The sequence below is a fragment of the Miscanthus floridulus genome, chromosome 3 (genome assembly GCF_019320115.1).
Source record: "Miscanthus floridulus cultivar M001 chromosome 3, ASM1932011v1, whole genome shotgun sequence".
Lineage (NCBI taxonomy): Eukaryota > Viridiplantae > Streptophyta > Magnoliopsida > Poales > Poaceae > Miscanthus > Miscanthus floridulus.
The window spans coordinates 27,314,918-27,326,383 of NC_089582.1; the positions used below are offsets into that span (position 1 = coordinate 27,314,918).

An 11,466-nucleotide genomic window follows, 5' to 3' on the forward strand; every position below is an offset into this window, starting at 1 on the left:
AGCGTGCTAGGCCAGAGGACAGGCCGAGTGGGCTAGAAGCCAGGCAGAGAGAAAGTTTCCCTTTTCTTTTTATTTTCCAAGCTTTTGAATCCTTTTTCAAATAGATTTGAATTCCTTTTGAATTTTTTAATAAAAACCAATCATCACAACAAAAATTATGCACCAGCATGAATGCTCAAGCATGTATCTAACTTTGAGATTGATTTTATTTTTATAAATTTATTATTTGGCCTATGTTAAATGCTCACATAAATAAAAATAAATCAATTTAGCCAATTTAAACTCATTCAAATTTTAGGGTGTTACAACGGATCACACGATAAGATAACAATACTGTTAAATTAAATACCGACGTCAAAGTGACATTTAATTCAAAAAGCAAAGTTCGTGAAATTAACACAGTCACGGAGAGCGCGACGTCGCAGGCTCACAAGCTCTACTGTATAGACTTTTTCGTGATACGGCTAAGATAATATTTTATATCGGCAGAAAGAATTCTACGATATCCATTTCTTTCATGCGTCAATAAATCCATGAATAAGTTCCACTGCATCTCCATATAATCATGTACACACAGGTTTAAGTATATATGTAAATAGTTTCATGCCCGTGCATTGCTACGGGACAGCTAAACTTTTGTACTAAAAACACACGGATAGCATGATAAGATAACAGTACTGTAAAAGTATATGACCAACGTTAAAGTGGCATTTAATCCAAAAAGCTAAGTTCGTGAAATTTACACAATCACAGAGAGCATGGTGTCGTAGGCTCACAAACTCTACTGTGGAGATCTTTCCGTGATGCGGCTAAGATCATTTTTTATACCGGCAGGAAGAGATTTCCGATATCTATTTCTTTCGTGCGCCAACAAATCCACGAATAAGTTCCACCACATCTCCATACCATCATATACACGGCGCTGGCAAGCTAATTAGCCACAACTTACATAATTAGTTTTATAATTAGCTCATGTTTAGTGCTCCTAATTGATATCTAAAAATTCAATGTGACAGGGACTAAAGTTTAGTCCTGGGATCCAAACACCCCCTAACTCTTGACTCCTGCTGGCTGCTCACTTGCACCACCATGACTATGTGTCTGCATGTATATACTCTAATGCCAGAGCGTCTAAGATGGTCTTTAAGGTTGCCATTTGTGTATGCTGTAGGATTGGGATGCTTTGCACTGATCCATGAAGGTGTTCATGAGAGTCAAAATTTTTGATGCCATTATGATGTCTAAGCTTACCAATCAGACAGAGACGAACTTGATTGTTAAAATATTTTCAACACTGCTTTCATATACTCCCTCTGTCCCAAAATAGAATTCATTCTCGCTTCCCGAGAAGTCAATTTTTTTTAACTTCGACCAATTATAATACAGGTATTTTTTACATGCATGTGGCCTCAGGAGTCGACCAATTCATTGTTAAATGTTGCACATATTTTTTATAAACCTAGTCAAAGTTGAGAAAGTTTGACTTACACACATCCCATAACGACTTATATTTTGGGACAGAGGAAGTATATGCTAATGGGAGTAGTCAACTGGAAGTCGTGATGAACACAACAATACTTTCATATTATATGCTAATTTGAGCACGAAGAAACGCAGGGGAATAGACCTATATACGAATGGTGGGAATATTTGTTTAGGAAATTGCAGAAGGTTCACCAGTCTCACCATGTATAACCTGCACATCTTTTATTTGGCATCACTGATGTTCTCAAGGAGTAGCCACTTTTTTATTTTAGATCTGCATGCTGGAAACACTAAAATTAAGGGTCAACCTCATTGAATCGTCTTGCTTGATCTTTGCCAATTGTTTCCTTTCATGCATGATTATTGTTTTCTTCCATGCATGTGGCATCAGGTGATCGATTTGTTTCCTTCAAAGTAGGCGGGGATCGCAGGAATAACAGTTTCTTTTTCTATCGCGCGGGGTATCGCATGGCCGGAAGGGAGGTGTCTTGCTTGATCTTTGCCAATTATTTCCTTCGATGCATGATTATTGTTTCCTTACGTGCATGTGGCCTCAGGTGATCGATTTGTTTCCTTCAAAGCAGACGGGGATCGTAGGGATGGCAGTTTCTTTTTCTATCTCGCGGGGTATCGCGTGGCCGGAAGGGAGGAGCGACAAAAAAAAGTCGCACCAAAAAATAGTCTTACTTTTAGTCTTTTTAGTTGTGAGAGATTAGCAATTATGTCGACCCTAGCTAGAGTAGTACAGCAAACTCCGCCAAGGCTCCAACCATGGATCTGCTCCCTATATATATATATATCCTCTTATCGGCTCCTCTCTCGCTCCAATGCAACATTGCCTTCCGGGACCGGAGAGGCCTTTGTGTGAGAGATACATAGAGATCTGGCCTGATCATGGAGGCGGCTGCCCAGACCATCTTGAGCAACGCTGGGCTGCTCCTGAGTGAGGAGTACCGGCTGCTCAGTGGCGTCGGCGGCGAAGTCGCTGAGCTGCGGGACGACATGGCCACTATGAACGCCATCCTCCGCATGCAGTCCGAGGCCGACGACGGCGCCGCCGTGGACTACTTCGTCCGGGAGTGGATGAAGCAGCTGCGCGAGCTCGCCTACGACGCGGAGGACTGCGTCGACCGCTACGTGCTCCGCATCAAGTCCAGGCCTAACGACGGCGTGCGCGCTTGGCTGGAGCGCCTGCTGGGGACGCTCCTGTCGCGCCGCCGCCTCGCCTGCGAGATCAACGCCCTGCGCGCCCGTGCCAACACCATCAGCGAGCGCCACGCGCAGTACGGCATCAGCCGCGTGGCGCTGCGCCGTTCCCCCGCCGCTCTGTCCGCCCCATCGCCAGTGTCGGTGTCGGCGGCGGCGTCCCTGTCGTCTGCGCACGCCCTCCGCCGTGCCAGCGACGACGGCGCCGAGGCGGAGCACCGCCACGTTGTGGGCATCGCGGGCCAGGCTGACAGCCTCGCCGACACGGTGAAGGCGCCGTCTGTCGTTGAGCAAGACCGGTCTCTGAAGGTGTTCTCCGTTGTGGGGTTCGGCGGCGTCGGCAAGACGACGCTGGCCATGGAGGTGTGCCGGCGGCTGGAGGCGGAGTTCCAGCGCCAGGCGATGGTGTCGGTGTCTCAGGCGTTCGAGGCCGGCAAGGGTCTCAAGGCGCTGCTCAAGCGCGTGCTTCAGCAGGTGGTCAAGGACAAAACGGACAATGAGAGAGGCATCAAGGAAGAGGGGACTCTTGGTGGAATTGACAAGTTGAATAAAACTGAACTGGCCACAAAACTCAACGACTGTCTCAAGGACAAGAGGTACTACTCAAAAGAAATACCCTTTGCACCAATTCTCTCTGCTCATGCTTAGAAGTGGGACTTGGGCCGGGCTGGGCCGGCACGGCACGGCCCTCTCATGCTTCGTGCCTCTTCCGGTCGTGCCCTCTAAGCACGGAAGGCACGTCGGGCCGTGCCGATATAGCTCGGTAAATATTTTCTTCGGCCCAAGCACGGCGCGTGGCACGCCGGCACGTCTTCGGGTCATGCCAGCCCAAACACGGCCCTCAAAATATTCGTGCTAATTTTGTTTTTTTGCTCGTGAAATGAAATATATATATCTTGTGTGTACTATTTTAACGAAAATTTTAATGATTTTCATAATCTATTCAAGAATTAGATGAGAGGTAGTACAGTAAATGTTAGAAAATTGCATTACAGAGTTGTAGAAGTGTCTACGTGCTATTTTCGTGTCGTGCCAGTCCAAGCACGGCCCAAAATGCGATCTAGGCCATATGGCCCGCCGTGCCGAGACCCTGGGCACGGCACGGCCCTCGTGTTCGTGCCGTGCCGTGTTTCGTGTCATGCCAAAAGACCGTGCCATGACCCGCCCTCAAATGGCACGGCCCATGTCCCAGCTCTACACATGTTATTATTAAAGAAAAATAATGTCAACTATCTTCATTGCACCCTAATAATGCATTTAAGTTTAAAGTTGAATTACAAAAGATTCATAGTTTTGTCTACCAAAAAAAGATTCATAGTTTTGTGATTTGAATTATATTTGGATTAAAAAAAAGTAAAAAATATAACTTGGTTCAACATAAGAGATTAAAAAAAATGTTGGAAAAGTAGCCTTTTGATGTTGGCTAATTAAGTGATCAAATCCTCGTCTTCTCCTTCATTCGAATAAAATGAATTAAACTTTCAATACAAAATTACTTTGATGTATAATAGGAAAATAACATACCTCAACATAAGAGTGTCAAAATAAATGTAGAAAAAATTCAAACGAGAAAACCGGATATAAAGAATGATCAATCTATTCATAGCTAGAAAACTACAAGCACCTCTAATGAAAACTATAGCTAGAAAACTCTACATCATATCAGCAAAACATGATTATAGAGTACTTAAAAGGGTGTTGTGTAGAAAATGAATGAGAGAGAGAAAGTAAAGATATTAAATTTTAATTACTTGTACATACTACCTTTATCCACAAGACTTTTACTAATGTAAAGTAAGATTGTAGACCGTTGAGGAGCACACGTAGATGGGGCTATTATATTTTAGTTTGGACTTGTGTAGGAGTAACTTCCTTCTTCATGTACAATGACTAACCATGGTATACACACAAACTAAACAGGTATCTAATTGTGATTGATGATGTATGGACCATACGAGCATGGGATGCAATCCAATCTGTGTTGCCAGAGAACAATTGTGATAGTAGAATCATCGTGACCACTCGAATAGACACTGTGGCTAAAGCATGCAGTCCTGCGATTGTTAGGGGACATTACATCCATCATATGAAACCCTTAGAGTTGGAGGATTCAAAGAAGTTGTTCCTCAGTAGAGCATTTGGCTCCATGGATGCCAAGTACTCAGAAGAGCTCGAAGATGTGATGGGCAATATTTTGAAAAAATGTGGTGGCCTGCCACTGGCCATCGTTAGCATTGCTAATGTGTTGGCAGGATACATATCATCGGAAAACAAAGAAAAGTGGGAAACAATTTGTAGATCAATTGGTACGCAAATGGAGAGCAACCCTACCCTTGAGGGTATGAAGCATATAGTCACCCTCAGCTACAATCACCTACCTTATGAGCTCAAGAGTTGCATGATGTACCTTAGCATTTTTCCAGAGGATTACGAGATCAACAAGGACCGGCTCCTAGGAAGATGGATCGCTGAAGGATTGGTCCCGGAGAAGCGGGGCTTGAGCCTAATGGAGGTTGCAGAATCCTACTTGGATGAGTTGGCGAGCAGGAACATGATTGAACTATGCTTTAGCATTTATGGGAAGGTGGAGTCGTGTCGGGTGCATGACATGCTTCTTGAGGTCATGGTGTCCAAGTCCCTTGAGTGTAACTTTGCCAGCCTGCTAGGAGGGCAGTATGTAGGGATGTCGTATGACAGGATTCGTCGCCTCTCCATCCATGGGGACAATAGGAGTCCCCTTAGTACAAAGCAGTCGAAGAAGAAGGTGGGACATGTAATTGAGGGGATGGATGTGGAGCATGTCCGATCATTGAGCTTGTTTCACCTTGTGGGGCACAAGCTACTAGATCACCTAGACAAGTTCACCTTGCTGAGGGTACTTGACCTAGAAGATTGTGAGGGCCTAACAAATTATCATATGAGATATATCTGCTTGATGTATCTTCTCAAGTTCTTGAGCTTGAAGGGTACAGGTATCAGCGAGGTGCCATCTCAAGTTGGGAAGCTGGAGCACTTGCAGATACTTGATACACGTCACACGGGCCTTGGTGGGTTACCAAAAACTGTGACCAACTTGGAGAAACTAGAGCGCCTACAGTTCTACAGCAAACTTGGGTGGTATGTTATGTGGAGGCTTCCTCGGGGGCTCAAAAGGATGAAGGCTCTACGTGTGGTGAACAATGTAATCCTCGAAAATAACATCGAGGTCGCCCAAGAGATTGGTGAGCTAGAAGAACTTCAAGAACTGACCCTCTATATTGACTCTGGAAGCATTGGTGATAACACGCAGGTCCTTGAAGAGCTCGCGGCCTCCCTGAGCAAGACATACTCCCTCCGGTCTCTGAATATAGGAGACTTGGGTTGGACGAAGATACTAAAGTTTCTTCATAGCCTCCCTATGCCGCCGCGACTTCTTCGATACCTTCGAATAACTGGTGACATGGGTGGACATTTGCCCAAATGGATTGGTTCACTTACATACCTTGTTGAGGCTGTGATTTCTTGGGTAGACCTATCTGACGACGAGCCATTCGGTGTATTATGCAAGTTACCAAAGCTGAAGAGTATCGTGATGGAGAGGAGGTACTACACTGGCGACACACTGGTTGCACGCACTAGCCACAATTTTCCTGCACTCGTCAACTTGACAATGACTTGTGATACACCATCTCATAATCCAACGCCCAAAGTTTTCGAGTTTGAGGAAAAAGCCATGTCAAAGCTCGAAAGGCTTAATCTTAAATTCCACAAATATGAGAAGAGCATCAAGGGCATCGAACATTTGACGAACCTCAGGGAAGTAATAATTGCTGGTACGAATAACAATCCTGCAGTAGAGCATGCTCTAGAGCAGCTGAAGGCCGAGCGTGGGAGACGCCCAGAGTCTAGCCGGTTCCAAGTCTCATTTAGATATGAGTGATTGTCGCTTCATTATTCTTGGATTTCCTGTCAGTGTACCAATTTCATTTATGTTTATCTACCACGTCTCTGGTACTTTTTAATTATTATTACTACAAAGTTGACAAAGGCATCTCTTATTATCAAACCAGGGAGCTTTGGCCGCCTCTCAGGCTGGCCACGTCGCCCCGAAATCCCCCCACCGTCCGATTCCGCGATCGACCGTCCATATTGGCTACACCGCTCGCTACAGTCACCGCCCCCGCAGCGAAAACCTCCCTGTCTCTCCCCGACCCCCACGGCCTCATCCTCTCCGCTCTCTCTCGCTCTCTCTCACTCACTCTCTCGATCCATACCACCATGGCGACGGTGCACGGATCGCACGGGCGGGCCGGCGCAGCTGCGGCCACCTTCCTCCTCCCCCCCCCCACCCCACCCCATGCCGTGCCCTCCCCCCCCCCCCCTCTCTCTCCTCTCCTCTCGCTCCCTCTCTCTCCCGATGCGGCCAGGGCGACGGCAGCCAGTGCGCGCAGCCGCCCCGACGCGGGCCGCCGCCACCGGCACTTCCGCGGAAGCCCTGGCCACTGGACTCTGCTGCCCGGCCGCTGTGTAGGTTCAGGTTTGGTCTCTCCCTTCCTCCCCCTCCCCTTCCCTCGTCGGCGCCGGTGACGGACGTCGATGTAGCCTTCTCGGCTCGGGCTTCCTTGCTGGCGAAGGCCCAAACCGGCAGATCTGGCGGATCCGGTGCCTCCATGGCCGGATCCGTCTGTCCTCCCGTCCGATCTATGCAGGCAGGAACCTTCCGGACGCCATGGCCGTTGCTGCCACGCTGGAGGACCGTGCCCCAACGACGGCGCTGCCCGCTGCCTCCTGCGCGTCTTGTCCCGGTGCTCCGCTTCCCTCCGCTCTGTTGTGGCGCTGCAGCCAGCTCCACACGGCTGCTGCGAGCGGTCCGCAGCGGCGGCGCCCATCCTCCTCCTCTGCCCTCCCTCCCCTTACTCTCCATCTCTCCCCTTCCCTCCCGAGGCGGCGGTGAGCGCGAGGCACTCGCGACGGCGCCCCCCCCCCCCCCCCGGCCGGCGCGCTGGCGTGGGTGGGCCCGGTGGCCTCCTTCCTCTCCCCCATCCTCCGCATGGCCTCCTCAATGCCTCCTCCAGTCGGGGAGCGTGCGCTCCTTTGGTCGGTGAAACCCTAGGTACGGGCCAAACCCTAAACTGCACCGTGCGCTCTCTCTCCTTCTCCCTCCCCTTCCCTAAACTCCCTCTGCTCACTACGGGGATCGTGCCCCCCCACCCCCTCCCCTCTTGGCTGCAGCGAGCAAGGTCGCCCAGTGTCCATCGTCTCCTGTTGTTCTCATATGCAGAAATGATATCCTTACCTTGATGGTTAATTGTTTCATTCGTGTCATCTACTGAGGCTTGGGGATTGTGCGATGATGATTCTTTAAAGATTGAGACAATGGAATTGTGCAGTGATGATTATATAATTATTTCATTCTTCCATGAATCTTGCTATTTTCGGTGCCTTTGTGGTGACTGTGCCGTTATATTACTTGCACATTTTCTCCGTTGGTTAATCAGTATATATCCATTATCAATGATGTCTTTGCTTCATACGATTTATCGGTTGTTCTATTACTGAGCACACACCCCATTGCCAATGATGTATTAGCAGTTGGGCTTACTAGGAAGGCAATTTATTACTTGGTGAACTACAATATCAGCGTCATTTTTTTTCTTTAGATTCCTAGGCCATACCTATGCATTGCCTTCGGTCTGTGATTCATATTCTATGGTTCTCACAGTAATTGGTACCATTGCTTACCTCTCTCTCATTTTTTTGGCCGGTTGTAGACTGCTTTGCTCCATTTCATGATTGGTTGAGTATGCGGTTTAGGGACTACGCACGCAAACAGTTTGGTATTCCCTAAGTCCCTTCAAAGAATATCTTGCATGTGCTCTTCTATGCGTTTGTGCAGCCATTCTTTCGCTTTTGGCACTGTTTGCTTCTTCTTATTATTGTTGTTTATCGTATATGCATACATAAATTTGTGTGTACATAAATATATATCTGAATACCCAACAGTGATGTGTATAGATTTTCCTATAAAAAAATTTAGTTTTTGGCCATGCTAGATGTCATTCAACGACCGAAATACATTACAAAAGAAATAACTATATAATATTATTATTGTTACTATTTGGACACCGTACAAGTCATTGAGTAGCTACCCTGCCTAATAAACTTTACTTTAGAACATTAGAAATGTACTTAAATCCTTGCAAAGCTACTGCTCAAAAGTTGAAGCCCCCTCCCCCTCTTTTTTTCTCCAATTCTTTGTTGCTTTTACGTGCTGGCTTCTCAAAACGCCATTATGGTGTTTGCCCTTTTATTTTTTTTCCTTCCCTCTTGTTTTCCTTACGAAACAACCCCTTCTGATAGGATTGCATTATCCGCTCCCAATTCTGAACTGCTTGTTACAGCTGTTTATTTAGTTGATACTGAAAACTGGTCCTTATTCCACGACGACTATTTTTAATTGATAGAAACCATGCTTATGCCAGCTGGTTACACAATGGGCCAGTGTATGCAGATAATGGGCCAGCAAAGGTGTTAGCATTTGTGCTGCTTTCCTCTCCTCTCATATTAAAATTTGTGCGGCTTCGTTCCTCATGCACGCGCACATGGAAATGGGGTTGCCACGCGTTCTGATTTCTGACCAAAACATTTTTTAACTGATGATCCAAAACATGCCTTTTCTTTTCTTTCTTACATTAGTATTATTAAGTAACCCTGGGGATTCGATCGTTAGCCACACATTTTTAGCACACCTGTTGGCATCCGGGGTTTAATTTTAAAAAAGATGCTGCACAGGCCTTACTGATGTTTACAAGTCAGTAGGTGGTCAGCACAATGGAAAGCTTTAAAGATTTCTGTAGACATCTAGAGGAAGCTAGAAGAGTTCTAGATCAGTTGTCAGTAATTTCCGTCCTGTCTAATCTCGGTTTCCCTTGGATTTCAGCATTTTCCTTTCTCTTCCACACCACAATTATCATCCCCTCTTTAGTTTGCAGAGTGGCGCTTTTGCTTTTACCAAATTGTTTGTTCCTACATCCTTAAATTCTTGATTGGTTTAATTGACAAATCAATTTGGGTGTCCATCATTACGTTTGGGGTGTGGGCCCTGTCTAATTCTTTGTAATTGGATGCTGAGTGGCCTGACATGGTTACTGATACCTAGCTCTTGTTGCAATCGGTGGATGTTGCATCATTGATTTCTATTCTAAATTGTTGTGTTTATTTCACAAATTAGTTTGTGTTCGTGTGTGCATTCCCCATATTCATGGTTCCAAATTGATTGGACACTTGGCTTTGCACTGTACTATGTTTACGTGGCTCATGTGTGTGCAAAGCATGATGTTTTAGATGCCTACTATATCTTTAGTGACCTTGGCTGCATAGATGCGAAGTGCATTAATTATGTGCATTTGATTTGTCGAATCCATCAATGTGACAGGCATCACTACTAGGTTGATTGGGCGATAAGCGAGGCTGTTTAATAGAAAAACCTTTGTTATGGTGGAAAAAGAAAATCGCTGTATGTATGGTATAGTGTTTATCAAGTATGCTAACGCTGAGGTTACTAGGCTCCCTAATGCAGGCATATGTCCATGACAACCGTTCCTTCACCTGAGGCTAATTACTCTGTTCATTGCAGTTCACTGGCCTACAATTCATCTAATCATATTGGAAGGTGTGTTGGTGAGTTCCTTTGCTCTATCATCATCCCTGCCATTTTAGATGTGTCGCACGGTGCCTGGTGCTGTGTCTCTACCATACGTGTTGATCTTATACCTGCTGCTGCTTATAGGTGTTGACCTTGATCAGATTCGCTGTTCTATGCACATATGGAGCACAGCTAAGCCAACTATGTAGCACTATCTTGGTAAGCTCCTTCCTGCATTCCTAATCTGTTCTTCTTCGGTTCATAACTTTACTTTGATGTTTTAGCTCAGCTATCAAATTTGAGCGCGTTCATCGACAGCAAAAGTGCACAAGCAACAAGGTATGCAAAACTAATTTAGATTCTAGACTTTTAGGTCATCGAATTATTAGTGCTAGATTATTTTATTACAACTGTTACATTTTGTTATGCAGCATCGGATTATTTGAATGGTAAACTGAAACATTATATACTATTTCAGTTCTACATTAGAGCCGACGCGTGCGATGGCGCGCGTGATGGACTAGTACATATCATGTTACTCTCAGGGCAGCTCGGGCAACTTCGTTCGCTGCTCCTAGCACTGCCGCCCCTCCTAGTCTCCCATGGCACCTCCCGTTTGGCCATAGCTTGAGCCAGCTACCGGAAGCCACGCATTGCGAGGATGGTGGCGGCGAAGCGTTCCTTCTAGGGTTGAAAACGGATGGGTAAAATCTCGTCCTAACCCGTCACATTTTCTTCATTTCATCCATCCATTTTTGTATTCTTCTAAAAATCAAGAAACAGGGCGAAGATGGTCAGACCGGGACGAAAACAGAAGAGGCTTCATCCCATCAGTATATATTAAATTACTTACGGGATCTTGTATTTACGTGAAAATGTCCCGTATTTGTCTTCCCTGGAATAGTTCAACAATTAAGCAATGCACGAGCTCTTGCGATCCCAACTCCCCAACACACAGCCCCCACAGCTTTGTCGCTCGACTCCACATCCTCGACCTGACACGGCCGGCCGCACGAGCTCTTGCGATCTTTCTTCCTCGGCTCCTCTATCCTCTGCGTAGCGCCGCCCGACCCTAGATGTGCCTCGCTCATCGTCCGCTGGTCGGCAGTCCAGATCGATGCCCCGTGCCCGATTGGTCCTAGCAGTCTGTG

General features: G+C 46.3%; 1 protein-coding gene across 1 annotated transcript; it reads left to right on the top strand.

Annotated features, from left to right (window-relative positions):
• Nucleotides 1–2,333: 2,333 nt before the first annotated feature.
• LOC136545300 (disease resistance protein Pik-2-like) lies at nucleotides 2,334–6,685 on the top strand. The gene is made up of 2 exons (XM_066537326.1): nucleotides 2,334–3,287; nucleotides 4,612–6,685. The coding sequence occupies exons 1-2, from the start codon at nucleotides 2,380–2,382 to the stop codon at nucleotides 6,608–6,610; spliced, it is 2,907 nt and encodes a 968-aa protein (XP_066393423.1). The 5' UTR covers nucleotides 2,334–2,379; the 3' UTR covers nucleotides 6,611–6,685.
• The last annotated feature ends 4,781 nt before the right edge of the window (nucleotides 6,686–11,466 follow it).

What these genes read in the sequence shown, in the direction of transcription:
- LOC136545300 (XM_066537326.1), top strand. Translation starts at nt 2,380, where the DNA reads ATGGAGGCGGCTGCCCAGACCATCTTGAGCAACGCTGGGCTGCTCCTG. An exon ending in GACTGTCTCAAGGACAAGAG is followed by an intron (nt 3,288 to 4,611) that starts GTACTACTCAAA and finishes CAAACTAAACAG; the next exon opens with GTATCTAATTGTGATTGATG.